The following is an 18658-nucleotide window of genomic DNA, read 5'->3' on the forward strand; positions in this document are numbered from 1 at the left end:
TACTGATGGAAGCACCACAGAAAGGTGACACACCCACCCACCCACCCCACTGCCCCTGGCCATGGTGCTGCTACACAGCCTGGTGAAAACCAATTCTGGGAGAGGCAGCCCCTTGGCTGGTTTGTGTCCTCTTGTATCTGAAATGTAAACATGGGAAGACACTGCATGCTGGGAAGCACCTTGTGCTGGCAGGCAAATTTTCAAATCCTGCCATGCTTTCTGACGTAAAGGGATGTTGAAATACATAGTCTGAAATATTGCTTTGTAGGGTGGGGCTTCTTTGCCCCACACTCTGGTCCTGTGGAAGTTTGTCCAAAATGGGCTGCTCTTGCTCGCATCCTTCCTCTACAAGATTTTACTGACAGCGATATGCCTGCCTAGTGTAAAACCTGACATCTTAGTTTAGTAAAATGATCTGTTTTGCTAGGTTTAAACTTAAAAGAACCTCTCTAAAATAACAGGGGAAAAAAAAAAAAAAAGCCTTGCAAAATATGGAAAGAGTGAAATCAAACCCAGAATCTATCATGAAGTATCTCTGCAGGTAAATAGGAATTTATAGAGCTTGGATATGAAGTATATTCTTTTTGTGTAACTATTTTCAAACACAGTTGGCAGAGAATTAACTTTGTACTAGGTAACAAATTTTGTAGGATTTTTGTGGTGTGACTGTGTTCCTCACCTAATTTTTGGTTTAGTACCCCCTTGTTAATGAACTGGAATTCTTACAAACTTCGGTTGCTGAGGGATGTTTCAAGGCAAGCTAATTTCCCTCCTTGAGTGAGAGAAGGAATTTAATCTCTTGGCTTTCTTTCTCCCTGAGTAACTTCCCAGCCACTCTGGGCTTCACTCCCAGACTCCCTTCAATTCCATCCTCAAGGGATATGTTTGTCCTTGAGGCTCCTAAATTCAGTTAGCTAACATATGTTGAAGTAATTGTGAAGGCAAGACAGCTTGGTTTTGATTCTTGTTAGCATCTCATGTCAGCCCTGGACTTCAATACAAAAATTAATTTTAACTTATTAACCTGAGTTAAAACCTGGGTTGCCTTGCCTTTGCTTCTATTTTATTCCAGTTAGCCTTTCTAAGATCAGAATAAATCTTTTTTTCAATGTAGATATTTGTCCTTTTGAAGGAGTTGTAGAAACTTCTTTCCTAATAGTGCAGGAGAGTTTGCAGCTCTTTTTTGAGGGTTTAATCAGAAGGTTCTTGTTTCTTATGGCTTTAGTTGACTTCTGCTTCTACCCTACAACATTGTTCCAGGTCTGAATTGATGATAAACCTCCATTTAAAAAGAGGGGGAAAATCAAGTGGGGCAATACGAGCCTATAGTGTGTGACTTTTAGACTAAAAAAAATCTTCAAGTTCGTATATAGTGAACCATGTCAGTAACTAGGCATGGTTACAAAGTGGTAACCACTATTCTATTCTCATAATCTTAACCTGAAGATAAGTGGGTTTTGGGTTGTTTTTATGTTGGCATGGGATAATGGACCTCTACACACATACACCTTTGCAAACAAGAGCAGACTGGTAAATAGGCTGTGTTAAAAGCCTATTAGAAGTTAATGAAGTCAGTAATGGTAGTATTTGAATAATTTTTATAAACTAGTATTTTGTTCAAATTAGGGAATTTGGAAAGGAATTGAGACTGACCTCAATACTTTTTTTTTTTTCTTCTTAGCTTTTAATGTCTTCACAAAACACTTCCTTTCATATTTGAAAGGAAAATATGCATTGTACATAAAAGGGGTATGACTTTTAGTTGGCTTTAATTTTGCTAGAGAAAGAGGATTAGAGTTAATTTGCCTTCCACCCTCTCAGCACAGGTTCCATTCCTGTCTAGGTAATACTTAACCTTGAATTTTTGCTTAGCATAGCATAGAATATTGCTAGAGGTGCCAGAGGAAGTACTAAGTGGTCCATCTACAAAGTGGTCTTACGGTAAACATTGAATGCCACAAGCTTTTGTTGAATTAAGCTTATAGATTTCTACATGTATAAAGAGCAAGCTGGCTTTTTGTCTGCCCTGCTTTCTCCACGCTCTTAGTCCTTTAGTTAGACTTTGAAGTTGGTTGGCTATTTGGATTTGGATGTAGTTTTGGTAAAGCAAGTAGCTGTCATAGCTGTTCTGTTTAAAACCCATTGCACACAGTTACAGAACAGGTTACCAATAACAAGTTGCGTACCCCTTGCTTCTTGCATGCAAGTCACTCTAATTTATAAATAGAACTGTACTGATAGACAGAACTTGGCCTATACTCTTGTCCTCTTATGCGAGTTATTTTGATTTAAAAATAGAACTGTCCTAGAACTGATATGTATCAACAGGCTTGTGAAAGTTCACTTCTAGACGCTACTGTAATTAAGCAGTAAATTACAGGGAGCAGTGCATGTCTTCTCATCAATAAAGATTTTAAAGCATGGTAGTAATAATTTCAGTATTTCAAGGAGCTATGCGATTGCAAAGTGTTGCACTTCTGCATGTTGTTCCTTTGCTGTAGCTTATGAAAACATACCCCAAATATACATGTGTGCACTTCCACAAAGAAATTACTATCATGAGCATTATAAAAAAGAAAATGCTTCTGTGAGCAAGGACTATCCAGACAGTAGAAAGTAACTGTAATTTGTAATTTATCAAACTGCTCCCTTGATCATAGCAGTGTTGCAGTATGTTTAAGCATAGGTTCTTTCTGAATGCCAATGCTTCCTTAGCATATTTTAAGATAATTCTGCATTGGTATTGCTCTGTCTTAATTTTGTTTATTTTTTTAACTTGGACTTCACTTCTAAAAGTTTAAATCTTTGATTTCTATTGTTTTTCAAAAAAGCATTGGGTTTTTTTATTCAGGTTTTATGTTCATGGCAGCACTTTAATATGCATAAGAGACTTTTCCTGGATGTTTGAAAATCCTGATTTTTTCAGGCAGTCTTTTCTGATTTTTCTCCTTCCACTTCAGTTACCTTAGGCATTTAAATACAGAGTTACACTGAGCATGCTAAAAGCCTAGGGATGGAAGAAGGTTAATCTGAGTAATTTCTTTAGTATAATTTAGAGATGGACTGATGTCAGCAGTCATTTGATAGTAGTTTTACTATCAAAGATAATTTGTGGGCTCCGCAGAAGAATAAAGTTGAAAGGCATGATCTGAAGAATTTTTTTTTTCTAAAAGCCTTTCCTAAGAAATCTCTTCTGTGTTTCTGTTAAGTACTCTTATATCTAATACTTAGCTTCTCCTTCTGTCATAGTGGCTTTGCCTGGAGTAAAAGAACTTGGCAAATTTTTTGAGGTAAGAAGGAAAAGAAAGAAACCCCTCATAAAAGGGTCTAAATGTTGACATATGAATAATTACTTTAAATGGCAGAAGATAGATTCATTACATTTCGTTTCAGTGGGGTTGCTATGGTTAGCTGAGCAATATGGGGGGAGAGGAGTGTGAGAGCTTTTCCTACCTCTCAGAGCATCTTGTGACTATAAAATTCTCCTATTGCTTACTGGATTTTTCCTTCGTGTTCTAAATATACCAGTGCTTGGGAGATTACTCATTTTTGTGAAAGAGAGAGAGAAAACAGGAAAAATTAAAAGCGTTCTGGAATAGGTGGCCACTGAAGGTACTGATGGTTCAGAAATAATTAAGTGCTCTGTGGGTTAAGAACAGGAGTCCTAAAATCTAATAAACACAGTTTCTATCTCATGGGCTGGACTCAGAGGTACACAGCTGTATAACTGAAGTTCGGTGGGAACCTGTGATGTTCCTCTGTCTGCATACCTGGGCTCACTGAATGGTTTGAATGTGTCAGCTTCTTGACAGCTAACAGGTTGCTCTGGAAAGAAGAATTTTTTTCATTTTTATTCCTGAAGAAGCATGACTGTTCTTTATAACCTTTTCATTTAAGAAGTAATACAAAATTACTTTATATGCATACAATTAGCTAAGCATGCCACAGAGGCTTTCTTTTAGCTAGCCAGTTTAATGTGTCCAAGCCTTAACTTGTTTTTAGAAGGCACACTTGAACTGTACTTGAACTCTACCTATTTGGGCTTGTTTCAGAAAATAATGTGTTGTCCAGGGGGATGCATACATAGTAAAAAATAGTCTTGAAGAAAGGAGGCTTGCTTTGCATGTGCATTAGGGTAGGATGGTATTTTGAGTGTTTAAGCATTGTTTTACCCACTGTTAACCAGCAGAGAGCACTTTAGTTTATAACATAACATCTATAAAAAGATATGAAATTGGGAAAGGCTGGGGTTCTTTTTCTTTCTCTGAGACGGCCATTAAAAACAAACTGCCTGTGAAAATTAAATTCCTGGTTTTGTGCATTATCAACAGTGTTCGTGTTTTGCACAAAAATACTGCTTTATAAGTAAAAATTTTATTGTATGCCATTGACCTAAGGGAAAATTTGAGGTGAATTTTATCAGTAGTCTCTTGATAGTGTTTATTTAAACTCTGCACCTTATGAGGTACAGTTCCTCAAAATATCAGCCCTTGCCAGGCTGATGTGGAGAATTATCTCCCTAGTTTGGAGCCCCAGGTTCAGACGGTGCCGGTTTGTTTCCAGTGCATGAAGACAGTGAGCACAAGGACTTGTTGCCAACACAGAGAAAGCAGCTTCCGTGTGATGGTGCTGTTGTGGTTGCTCACTGAAATTCATTTGTAGAGAATGATACAAGGAGAAAGCTTTGAGGTAAATAGCATTATGAATCAGTACACTAAATCTTCTTTTCTTAGTCTGTGGTACACGTGTTGGTTGTCATGAGTGAAATGCCACTGAAATGAGGGTGAAGGGTAGGAAGATGTCAAAAGATGGGAGGCAAGAGGATCCTAATACTGACCTCACCCCCCCCCCCCCAAACCATGTATGAACTGGAGATTGCCTGTTTAAAGAAAAACCAACCACCACCCCCACGCCCCCCAAAAACCCCAAACAAACAACACCCCCTCCCTGCCCCCCCAAACCCCCAACAAAACAAAACCTCTCATTATCATTTGGCACCTCTGATGTGACTGGAGTCCTCAGAAATGGGCAAATTAGTGTTTTGTTAACTGGGGTCCACAGTACAAGTGCAGCGGATGGGGCTGTTGCATGATGCCTGCTACCTCTTCCACCCTCTCACCTCACCCTCCCCCAGCTAGCTTGGTGGGAGGGTAGAGATCCAAGGGGCAAAGTCAACATAGGAATCTGTGGATGTATCTAAAGAGGGGTGCATAGTCTTAAATGTGGCAGTGACATAATTTGGACACGTCTTGAATGATTGCTGTCATGGCTGTTGGTAATGTGTGGCTTATGCGTAATGTGTCTTAATGGGCACAGAAGGGAGAGAATTATTGCAATGAAGTCTCTGACCTCTCCTGATTTTTTTTTTTTTTTTTGTGAGACTCGTAGGGAAGTAGCCAAAGCATTCTGCGGAGTAGGTCACGACATGTGGAAACATGATCTGTAACCTGCCAGTCCTGCACATACACGAGGCACATAACACTTCTGTGAGAGAGCTGTATTAGTAGAGAGACCGTACAAATCCTGTCATAGGAACAGGCGTACAAGGGAGGAGCAAGCTCTCACAGGCAGGGATAGTTGTAAATATGTGTTTTGCTGAAATATTGTTGCTGCTTTTATGAGATGCATAATTAATATTATAAACCTTATTGTTCAGAGTGGCAATTTGCAGGTCCTTTGCATGGGGATATGGAGCTGTTGGAAACATAAACATCTCATCTAGCAATTTCTTCAGCAGCCTGTTGTGCCTTTTATTGTCTGAATCTGCCTGGGAGTGGCTTTAAGATCCAGTAACCTGATCTTTTATCACTCTTGGAGGCTTCCTTTTCTGGTATGCCCTGATGCATTCAACACATGTCGGTATTGTACGCGACCGGCAATCAGAGCAATTCAGGCTCACTTTCTCCGTCTGCAAGAAACGGCAAATCATCCGCTGGTGCATGCTTCTCAGGCTTGTCAGCCGTCTGCAGCTAATTTCTGTGTTGCTCATCAACCCCATTTAAGAGACTGGAAGTGCTGTGGATGACCAAGCTAGAAAGCATTGACAAGATCTTATCTCAGGAGTAAAGACTAGTTAAGAATGAGAGAGGAAAACGGTTTTTCTTTTCTTTAGAGGAATCAGACTGATGTGAGAACACCCAGTTTCTCACTGAGGAAAACAGAACAAGGCTATGAGCAATTCAAGGCTGTGCAGGAGGAGCAGAGACTGCCTTTAAACAGCAGTTATTCTATTACTTGTTTGAGAAACGTCAGCAGATGGACTTTGGTTTGTGCTGTGAATATTTGCAGTGGCTTTGCATGTTGGAATACGAGCAGTGATCTCTTTTATTCCCCTTCCCCTGTATATTTACCTGCTGAAAAATGAGTGAGGAAGCAAAGGAGAAAAATGCTAAACCAGCTCACAGGAAAAAGAAAGGAAAAAAGGTAACTCCCTATATAGACAGCCTGCTGTAATGCCTTTTTCTAGTCATTTTGTGTTCTAGCAGTTTGCTTCTGGGTGTGGAGTGGCTTTGGTTTGATAATTTGTCTAGAATAAGGATGATGGTAGAATCGAGATGGTTTTGTTTATGCTAGATGCTGATGGGTGTGTTCTTTGCTAGAATCAGTAATACCATCACAACTCGGTTGTTTTGCATTATTTAAATATTCCAGTGTTTAAATATATATTAGTTACAGAATTTCAATGTGGTTATAGTTTTCATAGTGTATTGCAGACACAGGATTAACAAGTAAACAGGATCTAAATGAAGCCTTTTTAAAAGGAGAGACTGATAATCAACATGTGCTCTTGTAAATGAATATTATGGACATTTGCTAAGAAAAGCAAGTTTTACAATAAGTTTTTATTTTTTAAAAAGCTATGTTTTCTTACTGTATGCCACTGATCAGTTTTATATATTTTGGGGGCTTGGAAATATTGTGGTTAAACTAAACTCTGGAATAAAATTCCAGTTTCAGTGGAATTAAATTATGTTATGGTGTAACTCTTTTGCCTGAGACTGTACTTAGAAAAATGAATTTGATTATTACCTTCTATGTTGCAGTTTTTTGCTTTCCTGATATCAATGTAATTTCCCCCTCCCATTTTGAAATGGATGATTTTCATGTGTTTACACTGAACAGCCAGATTGTTAAATCTAGGAAGTTGACTTCTTCAGGTTTTTCTAACTCGTATTTTAAATATTAACTCTGTATATTAATATATAATGTGAATTTCCTCAAGTACTGTAGAAAAAGACATCTGAAAGGTTTATCATTGTTGCAGAGAATATATTCAGACTCCCACCCTTTATTTTCTGAGTGTATGTTTGCCTTCCTACCATATGAAAGTGTATGACAGCCTCATAGTTAATCCATTTCCTTGGTGAAGGATTCAGTAAAGATTGTTGAAAAAGCAAATTAAACCAGATTGGCCCCTCTATTCTCCCAGAATTGCAAAGAGCAGCTTTGGAAAGAAACAGGGAAAAATATCATTGAAATCACTTTTAATGGTAAATTACAAATACCTTCCTGATATACAAAATGCTTCTGTCAGGCATGATAGATTGCCTCAGGACTAGAAGATATATCTACAACTAAATTCTGGGGTGGGTTTTAAATTTTGACAGTGTTAATACTTTTACTCTGTTATACAAATTATTTTTATGGTGTTCACAATCTAGTTGTAGTTTTATAGCACACGCCAAGTTTCATGGCTTAAGCTCATATAGATCCATATCTTCTAGAGGACCAACCCAACAGCCAACAAGACAGAGCAGCCCAGGTGATTTAGGATTAAGCAAAGTTTGGAGTCTCACCTGTTATTCCAGCAATGACTGGTGATAGTCTACCTGTATCTTTACATTGTAAAGGTGATAATCTCTGTGGGCAGGTGGCTGCAGCTGCCCTGTCCAAATCCACCCTCTACTGACTGGTACAGTGTGTCATTGGTCTTGGGGGATGTGGGCGGAGGAAACTGTCAGACATGTTTACATTTGTGAGCTGCTGCTGTGAGCATTGAAGGCCACTGGCACAATGCTCAGTTGATGTCTTGCAAGGTAATAGTAAAGCCTACCATTATGTGCCTCGAGCCTTTGCTACACGAGCTGTAGCTAACACCAGGGCATGACTGCAAACCATTACGTTTCAATATGGAGTGGCTAGAGCTTTTTAAACCTGCAGGAAGTGTTGTTTCACTGCTCTGTTTGATTTTCCTTCATGCTGTGGGAATTTTTGAGACTGCTGGGATATGCTGTATCAGGCTGAGGCGTGTCCCTCATGACTAGCGCACATCAAGGCTGCTTACATGTCAGTGTTAAACACAGGCTTAGGCCAGAATGTGCCTGATGGAAAGGGAACTACTCTTCTTTTTTAAACAAGAAGCAACTGTTTCTTCTGGTCCTAGTAGAAATTTTCTCTGCTTTTCACATTTCATTGGGGGAAGGTTTTAAATTTATTGTTTTGATTCAGAAGATGACTCTCTGGCCAATGAAGAAGCACTTAGTTAACTCAGGAATGCTCTCCAAGAAGAGTTTGATAAACAAATGGTGTTTGGCTGTAAACTCCTGAGCCAGGTGAAAGCTTAACTGGGTCTGAGATTCCAGTGAGTTACAACCACCTGTCTATCCTAAAAGTAGGTATCCTGAAATGGGTATTTCCATGGCTGCCTTCCTGTTCTCTTTAGATAGTTCCTTTTTTGGCAGCTGTCCTTTCTCCATATTTAGCCTTTCCTTTGCCTTCTGTCTCATCTTCAGAGCAGAGTCGTGGCAAGTCTTCCTTCTGGTCTTTGATTGCTGAGGTACTCATTCATATCTTGTTCCCTTTTCATCAGCTCTAGGTTTTCCTGTTCTTACACAATTTCTGAAATAAAGATACAGAAAGAGCAGGAGGACAGCAATGGAAAGGTCGCACAGTTTGCTATAGGGAAACCACAATCGGTAGTGTGTGTTCTGATTTTCCAGGGCTGTATGATTAAGATGTACCACAAAAATAAGCCTTAACCTGGCAAACAGTGTCTCACTTTTGAGCACAGACACATATAATAACTGTGCATTTAGAACAGATTGGCCACAGCAGAAGATTTTCCACAAGTATGCTGAAAATTTCAATCTAGATGGAGAGGAGGAAGATAAGAAACAAATCGGTAGGTGTTGCTGAGATTTATTTTGAAGGATGGACAATTTACATGAAAGCAGAACATACTGTGTTTAGCACTGTGATATTAAGTGGGGATACAGCTTTCAAAGGATGATGAAAGTACTGCATCAATATTTATTGCTGAGGCTACATTGAACAGGAATAGCTCTGATAGAATAGGAAGCCTAATAAGTTTCTCTGTTCCATCCTTCAGGGTTCCTCTCTACCAGCAGCCTGTGCCTCTTGCACTTGAGCTTCAGTTGTCCTGCAATTTCCCGTCACGCTTTTACAGAGTCAGTGTTTTGAAACTGTCAAGTTGAATCCCTAGGCATTATGGAGTGGCTTTATCTTGTATGTTTGTGTCATCACTTTTCAGTAAATTTTGGAATCTCAATTATAGAAGAGCACTGAACTTGGCTGTCACTAGAGATGTAGGATGTGTTTTGATTTTTAACAAAAGAGAAGTATTCTTTCCTCTTCTCCTTCAAACTACCAGAATGAAATTGGCCATGAAAATACTTGTGGTCCTCTGAAGCTTTAAAAGATAATTAGAAGTGCATGAACAAGAAATAAATTAGACCAGCTCACAACTTATGTAGTAAGAGATTTTTTTTCAACTTAATTTTACAGTTATTTGCTGGACACCAGTCACTTCTGAGTAGTGGGAAATTTCACATTAAATTCTCATACCAGAAGCTTTGCTGGAAATACATATTTTTTTGTTTTGGGGAATATTTCATTCCCCTCTTCCTCTGCCCCCTCCAAGATCTTCAGACAACCTGCACAATTAATGTTGCTGATATGTCTCTCAGTATGTGTAGCATAAATCAGTAATGAAAGCTCCTAACAGAAATGTGTAAAGAGTTTATTCGTAAATGTACATAGGAGAGAGTTCATGCTGAACTCTTAATGTGATTCTGGAGTAATCTGTTTATTAATCCACTTCACTGCCTTTAGTTGATCACTGTAGTATGATTTCAGCATTGTGTTCCATTGCTTTATGTAAAATATGTATATGCTAGGCTGGGAGGAGTGAGCTGCTTATGCAGCAGATTGAAAATCAGTGCTTGGGGTCAGAATGTTTAGGGTGGCCAACATTATGTTTTTTGGACTAATAGGAGGTTTAGCTCAATCCACTTTTCTTGAGCCAGTAGCCTGGGCTCACCACACTGGGAACACACTTCGCAATTTCTGCCAGGGAGTATTTTGCTCTGTCTGTAACTCCAAGGTTTGACTCAGCAGCATTAGTGGCTGTCTCCAGAGGTGACTCTTCCCTTGTTGCACATGGTTGAAAATCTGGTCAGCAGTGTGCCTTTACTGGGATGAGAAACTTCAAGGGGCATTTGTGTGGGGGTAGGTGCTGAGAGGTCAGAGGTTCTTGGGTGTGATGAGCCATTCCCCACTGTTGTGAAAATGCAGTATCAGTAGTGGTCTGGGAGAAGAGTTGTCCCTGCCTCTGGTGGAGCTGGATCAGGCCCTTTATAGGCAAAGCCTGCCTCTGCTGAAATAGCATCACTGATTTCAGTGGGGACAATATTAGGGGGCCAGAGGTCTTGGCATTTCATCTTTATATGGTCAAATGATTCATCTGTGCATGTATGATTACAGTGGGACTTCTGGTGATCCTAACTCGGCACCTGTGAAGACCAACTTTCATCATGACAACATGAGAAATGGTGTTTTGTTTCTGAGATTCATCATGGTATCACACTTCTTTCAAAGCTGTCTTACAACTAGATTTACTGCTTTGGTTGCTTTAATGAACCAAGTTTCTCTATGTTCAGTTCTCTCATGCATTATGGTTGTTGGGGGAGAATATTCGCTGCTGTTTGCTCCCAGTGGGGAAGTACTCATTGCTAATGGTAAAGAAAATGTTCGTGATAGACTTTTCTAAATTTTTTGTAGCTTTTAATGTATTCGTAAAATTAACTTATTTGGAGTGTAAATTGATTTCTAAATTTGGTTTGTTCCTGACAAGCTGAGAAATTAAAATCTGCTTAATTTGTGAAATAAAATGCAAAAAGACTCTACAAGGAAACTGTCTCTCTTCTTGTCTTGGTAAATATGGTTTACTCTATGTTATTAATTTCAAGATTCTATGGATGATAAATGGTTCTTATAGATTTAAATTTGACTGTATGGTGATGGTCTTAAACCTTAATGTGTCAATGCATCCTATGGTGAAAATTTAATTCAATGGCATGATAGACAGATTTGGTTTGGCCTTGCTTGTCAATTTCTACTTGTTCAGCTTTAACATCCATTTTATTGATGTGATAGATTCTTAACCTCACATTTTCAGCAGATATATTAAAGAAAAAACAAAGTACAAAAAGCCCCCGGAACTTCTGGAAGATATTCCTCATTTGCATGTCCAAATAGTAAAAGCCCAAGAAAGTAGTATGAAGAAGTCTTCAATCATTATGACTATTCTTAACTTACTTGCTCTGTTTTATAAAACTCTAGGCTTTAAAATTGTGTTCCCTTGAATCAAACACATTTAAATTTTCTTGCCATCTACAATTTTCTGAATTGCCCCAGAAAATTAAAATGCATTGATTCCTGTCACCTTGACTGGAGTCACTTTGGTACTATTTCCATAGTAATACTACTGTTTTCTTTTATTTTGTTCAGTCTAATAAAAACATATGTAATGGCAAGCTAAACATCTCTTTTGAAATGAGCTATTTTAAGTGTTCATTTTCCCTGGGAAAAATATTCTAATTGACATTACCTAGCTTCAGTAGTTTTAGTCAAGAGCTCCTAACCCGTAGGTACATATGGTTAAAAAGTTTTAAGTAGATGTTATTGTCATAGTCTATACGAAACAGCAAGGTGTACTATGTTTTTGAATTTTTAACATAATTCACTCTGTAGATAAGTGATAGAACTTGTAACCTGAGTGACAATCTTCCCACTTGCTGCTAAATTACCACTATTGCTAAAAAAACAATGATGATTTTTTTTTTAAACATGCTTTTTTAACAGAGGAATCCTGCAGTTTGTGAGAGAACATGAAACCTGAGGGAGATTTTCGGATCCTGTGACATAAGCTCATCCTACAGTTTTGAGCTTTTTCCAGAAAATTCAGGTGTGAATGGTTCTTGTCCTTCTGAAGGATGGGTCTAGGAAGTAGAAGTACAATTGTGGATAAGTGCTTCAGCTGATTTTTGTTTCTCCTCTTCGTTAACCAAATTTTGCTTCCCTTGTTGTGGGGATTTTCCCCTTGCTTCAATGAGCCATGTTCCCAGTTGGTATAGGACCAGTCATTTCCCAGTGTTGCCTTCTTTGAGGCCTGTGTTGCCTTTTCCTTCTTCCATTTCTTTTTCAGCATTTCTCACTGGGTTTCTGAGCTGTTCCTTCCCTTGAATGACCTTGGCTTTTGCCGTGTGTCCTCCATGAGGAAATTGATGGCCTTGAGTCTGTTTTTGGGTTGAATCTTCTGTTCTCTCAATACCTTCCTCATGTTGAACTCGACACTTTATAGTGCGTTTCCATCTCTAGAATAGAGCCTGTACATTTTCACTAATATTATCACCCAAAGGACTGAGGCCCCACATGGGGTCTGGTTCCTTGGTGGCCTCTCCTGGGTGCAGTGTGGCAGAGCACAAGTGCAATGGGCAGTGTTCCAGGATGGCTTGTATGTGGGTTGCTGCTGGTGCCTGGTGCCTCAGCTGGAGGACTTCCAGTGCCTCCTACTCCATAAGCCAGGCACTTACAGTCCAGGTCAGGTTGTCGCCTTTGCAGTAAATTGTTTTGTGTACAGTTAGGTTACAGTTAGATTGGATTACAGAAAGTGGGTTTGAGCTACAAGAGACACAGTGGATCAGCTTCAGTTACATACTGCAGTTTTGCAGTCATCAGTAGGACAGGAAATGATATAAAAGTTTCTGTAATAGTGTTTTTTTATTAAACCACTGTGTAAACTTCAGCTTGCTCCAACTTCAACTTATTTTGAATCATATGGAGACCTTTTTCAGGTTCCTTAGAACCCAGAGGGTCTCTGTTTAGCGTCTGGGATTTTCTTTTTCCAAACCCTGTGACTGATGCAATTACAGAATTCAGTAGGTCTTAGTGATAGCACCTAGGCAGGTCTGGTAGGTGTTAAAATGCTTATGACATTTATGCAATGGTTATGTCTTAAACTAAAAAGACTTCGATCAATCTGTCAATTACAGATTGAGAAAACTAAATGCAACTGGCACCCCCCTTTGACTCCCAAACAAGAGCCTAACCCTTACTGTGCATGGGCTTGTTCCTCAGTCCATTTACCTCACTTCCACTTTGTGGAGGTGGTGGTAGAACCTGCAGCTTTCCTCCACCACTGGCTGACTCCAGGCATGAGTAGGGGATGTTGCTCTGCAGTGTTTCAGGGCCTACAGAGAGCCAACGCCCTGCTAGGAGGGAACTAACTCCATCACATTTTTGTTGAAAGGTATCTTAGCAGGGAAGAGATGATTACTAAAGTAGGCAATTTAGGGTTTTAAGCTGAAAAAATGGGGGGAAGGGGGGCTATGTTTTTGAAGCTCCATATTCATTGTAAATGTTGGAGCCAGGGTACCATGACTAGCTGTTGGATCTTTCACTTGCCAAACAGGTTCAGCTTTAGTTTAAATCTTAATGCTATATAAAAACATTTTATTAAATTGATAAGTGTTAGGTCCTTATTTCAAGTGTTGAAGCTTTTGGTATCTGATCAAACCAACAATATAATGAATTCTTCTTGGTCACTCTTCTAAACACCTGTTTTCAATTTTGGAATATGAGCAATAGTTAAATACTTTATGGAAGTAATAGTAAAGTCCACAGTGTCTTCCAGTTATTTTCTAGCTTGCTGATGGAGGTGCAGATTGTTGCATTCTACTGACTGCCAGGTGCTAGAGCTGCCAGGGTCAGTCAGTTAGTATTTGCTGGATAAACTGAAACAGGCATGAACTTTGCTATCCCTTCATTCCCAAAGCAGCATGGAGTAAACCCTGCCTTTTTTCTTTAGCATTGAAGAAGAGGAATGAACTGGCTGGATGGGGATATGGGCTATTTTCTTTAGAATTTCTTTGATATATAATACACACTGTGTCTTATTACATCTAAATTAAATGCATAGCTAAGTATATTTAAGACACTTAATTTAAAGTGTTACCGTTACAGACTTGTTTCAGGTTTGCACTTAGAAGAGGTTTTTGTTGCTGAGAATTCTGTATAGCACATTAGCGATTTGTGAATGTAAATAAGGATTGATTTGTCTGAATAATTTTTTTAAGGAGTCTTCATATTGTGAAAGGAATAATATAAAGCAATGTGGTGCTTCATGCTGTTCACCTTTTAAGTCTGTTTCATAGTTTTGTTTAAAACTGCTGTTTAGGGGGAATAATAATTTTTTTGTGTGTGTAATAATGGTTATATAACCATTGTGTATTGCTGGTGTGTGTGGCCTTTTTCTTCTAGTTTGATGTAAGCTTATATCAATGTCAAAATGAACAGATAACTTCAAGCTGTGTTCCTCATCTTCTCTTTTTGGATGTGTCATTCATGGCATAATCTGTAGTGAACAATTCTATTAATTCTGCGGTTTTTTCCTTAATGAAATAATATGAAAAACAAAAGTTAAAAAGAACACCAACAGTTTTTCCATACTACTTGCTATTTGTGTAATTTTCCCTAATGGCGCTTTTAAGGAGATCCTCTTAGTCAAGTGGTGGTTGATGCTTTTAATCAAGGTCGCATCACTTATTTCTGTTGGTTTCTAAACTAGAAAGTAAGAATCTTTCTGAAAAGATCTGGAACATATGTAGGATTCACAGTATTGATAAGACCCTGTTAATCTGAATTATTCTAGTGTGCTGGGAATTTATAATTATCTTCAAATTTGTATCAGGGGAGTGAATGGGAGAATCTGGGAAAGGAGGAGGTGGTGGAAGAAGTGGGATTTTCAGAAGATCTGTCCAGGGTTATGTTTCCTTGGGCAGGAGTAGGTTCAGGGTATTTGCCCTCTTCTGCTGGTTTCCAGCTTTTTCTTGCTGGGTACCTTTGGCTGGGGCTGTGTCTGGGCTTGTTTGCATATTAAATACATATGGATATACTGATCTTGCAGGCTCTGAGAATAAAAAATGTTTGCTATAACACTCTAAAACAGGAATCGCTATATGTGGTGAGGATGAAATTTATCCTGATGGAGATGGCCATCTTCAGGCAAAATCTCAGCTACGCGTGAAGGATGTAAACGCAGAACATACAAGCCTCAGGCAGAGTGCTGTATGATTCACATGTACCCTAGTCAGATGGGGCTAATGCTATGCAAGTGATGCAGAGGACTCTCTTCTTTTCCCTGCTCCCCTAAACAGACCTGTAATTTCATTTACTTAATTACTGCTCTGTGTTGTTGGGAGGCAGTATCATTACTAATTAGTGATTAATATTTGCAGTAGAATGCTAGTGTGGAGTTATCACAGGGGAAAGCCTTAGCAAATAGACCAGTGTCACTTTGAATGGTTTTCCAGCTGAAACTTTATTATCAAAGATGGTCTGTGTAATTCCAGTGGCTGGTTCCACTCATACTCTATTGAGTCTGAAGGACACATCCCAGAGAGGGGTTTTATTTAAGTGTCCTTTTATTATGCAAAAACCTAAATATGGGGATGCCAGTCCACCCTAAACCATGGTGGGATCCAGCTATTTCAGTCATCCAGGCACCACAAATTTAAGCCTGTTTGGCACAGAGTGGTTTCTTACATCAATTTTTTTGTCTAACATTTAGTTTTCAAACAAGTTTAGTTTTGAACATTTCATGCTCTTCATATATGTTTGTTACATAATTCTTGTATAGCTCCATCAAAAGAATGAATGAACCGATGAGTACAAGTGACAATGGAAGCAATTAACCTCTTTCCCTTCATTACTGCTTATGCTATGCTGTGTCCCTTGCTTAGAGTCCCTTCCACACCAGTTACATACAACTTCCTGGCATTTTCTTGCCACCTGTTAAGAAACAATTTTCTGTCAATAGGAACATCAGCTGTGAAATAGTTTTGGAAAGTAAAAATAGGAAGAAGTATTTCCTAGTCAGGTGAAATCAGTATCTTTGCTTTTATAGCCAGGAGAGTCGTTCTATCACATATCTAAAATGAGCCTCATATGTGGAGAGGGACAGTCCCAGCTGAAAATAAAGTTTTATATTGTTTGGGAATGAGTCCATGGAGCATATAAGGATATTATTGGCCCTTTTTTTAAAGAAAGGGTAGAAGTATCATGAGAATAAGGGTAGTGATACATTTTAAGTAATAAAAAGCAGACAGCTAATGTGTATAACAGAGAAGATATGGACCTGAATCAAAGTATAGTTTGAGTTAGCTAATCCAAACCTGCTTATTTTACTGATATTTTAACAGGAAGATAAAAGGTAGTGCAAGGGTGGTACTTACTGTGGTAATATTGTAATCACCTACTAGCAAAGCATTTGAGAGAAAAGGTTTCAAAGCAGTGTAGCAAACTTGTGTTAAATAAGGTTTTCACACTCTTGTTCTTAAAGCAGATTTCAGCAGCCAGCTTTTATTTAGATATACAGTATGAGAGAAATACTCTAAAAATGTGAAAATTCTGAGGAGTTTTTAAAAATTTGAGGATTTCGTTATGGAACCTCATACTTAGTAATGCAATAAACTTAGCAACTTAGTAACTCAATAAATGAAAGTATCTGAAGATCAACTGCTGGCAGTTAAAATAAAACCAAACAGGATGTCTGTTCATCCACAGGTATTGATGAAACTATACAGAATAATGAAGTATTGTATTTGCACTAAGGCCTGTAGGTGATTTGTCTGAAAGCTGAACTTTTGAAAGTGGAATAATGGCCTGAAACATTCTAATTTATGATGCTATTAGACAGAAATTGAAGAGAAAATCCAAGGCTGACTGTTCAGGGTAACTCTTAAACAGGAGCATAAGTTCTTTTATTGAATTTAGGAGTATAGTTAAATTCAAGAACTACAGCCTTTGTTTTTACCTAGCTCTCAAATGTACCAATCAGTTTGGCTAGCTGCATAAATGCTACCCTAATCAGTTTTACGCTGAGCCTGGTAGTGTTGCTCTATTACTGGCAATTTACTATTTTTTTTTTTTTTGGGGGGGTGGGGGTGGGAATCATATGATCTGTCTGGAAACACTGAAAATTATCTTTCACGAGAGAGATTTGAAGTTTTCTTTAAAAAGTTCCCAAACCCTAGAAATAAGAGTCCATGGGTGCTGCATGAACAATACTGTAACAGGGTCCTAGCCTGGGCATTGTGCAGGATGCAGATCCCTTCTGCGTTGCCCCCTAGCGTTTAATTTAAAAACAAAACAACCCCACCCAAAACTCCGAAACAGAACCTAAATGCAACAAAACCGAAAAGTTATTTGCTTCTACCTTAATTTTTTCTCTCACTGTGCCAAACCTTTGTATTTATTTTAAATGCTGTGTCTGTGACTTCTCATGAATCTAACTGCATGCTTCTGTTCCCTGTTTTTCCTATTAAGCTGGATATAAAGTAAGAGCTCACAACTACAAATATTCTATTTACCTTACCCTTTCCAGGCATTTTTGTGATATCCATGGCTTGACTTACTAATACAGGGATTTTCTCTTTGTCCATGTCTTCTCCTTTCCTTTGTATTACACAAACATACGTATCTAACAGAGAATGATGTCCTTCCTATTCCTTCTCAAGGCTCAGGCTTTTCAATCATGTGAAAATCTGCAGTTCTGTTAAATGAAAAGATGTCTTTATAATGAAATGTTTCACTCTGAGCTGTACAGCCAGCCTTTCTGACTTCTATACTCACTCACAGTTCTGCTTTTAGGTGTTGGCTACAATAAGATCTTGAAAACAAAATTAAGATGGGGCTCACAACTCTGTCTTTCACTTCTCTACACATATGTGTGTATTTGTAAGGAAGATCCATTGTGGCAAAACTGACCCCAATGTCAAATTAAATGCAAAGAGGGCAGGGTCAGTTTGGAGGGGCAGTCAACAGCCCTCTGTGATGACCTTGATAGGAAGAGCTTCTGTGGGCTGCAGCATCAAACTATTCCCTGTAGTGGAAGCTCTGAGAGTGAGAGGAAGGCAGCGCAGATTCTGCCTAATCTCTGGAGTGGGTGTTTTTATCAGCATATTGCAAAGCATGGTATTTACAACACCTAATTGTAAACTAGGGCTAAACGTGGCTTGTTTTCTGGAAATTATATTTAATGAAAGGGACCTATCTGCTTGATACTAGCAGATTACTTCCAGTGCATACCAACAAATGTTGGTGTCAGTAAGAAAAAGGAGGCTAGCAATCTAGATAAGTTTGAGGCAGGCAAGCTGGCTGCCTTTAAAAAGAGAGTCAGTCTAGCTCAAATCTTAAAGACACTGGAGGAGATATGCCACTCCATGTTTTGGCAGGCCATGCTGTGCAGGAAGAGCAGTGCTTTTCTGACCTGCAAGGCTGCTGGCTGTGACTCACTCCAGCTGCTGTCAAGGGCAGTGTGGAAAAGGAAGAATAGGCACTAATCAGCTACCCTAGTCCT

General features: G+C 38.8%; 1 protein-coding gene across 3 annotated transcripts in view; it reads left to right on the forward strand.

The window, feature by feature from the left end:
• The window catches only part of ANK3 (ankyrin 3), a 388642-nt gene that overhangs the window by 65660 nt on the left and 304324 nt on the right, over positions 1-18658 (forward strand). Inside the window, exon 1 of one of the 3 annotated variants that reach the window (XM_052800054.1) lies at positions 5531-6423. The exons of the other annotated variants lie outside the window; for them this stretch is intronic. Within the exon in view, the coding sequence (XP_052656014.1) occupies positions 6361-6423 (63 nt within the window). The 5' untranslated portion in view covers positions 5531-6360. Of the gene's footprint in view, positions 1-5530; positions 6424-18658 lie in introns of those variants that run through there. 3 annotated transcript variants of the gene reach the window in all.

The sequence above is a fragment of the Harpia harpyja genome, chromosome 10, assembly GCF_026419915.1.
Source record: "Harpia harpyja isolate bHarHar1 chromosome 10, bHarHar1 primary haplotype, whole genome shotgun sequence".
Taxonomy (NCBI): Eukaryota; Metazoa; Chordata; class Aves; order Accipitriformes; family Accipitridae; genus Harpia; species Harpia harpyja.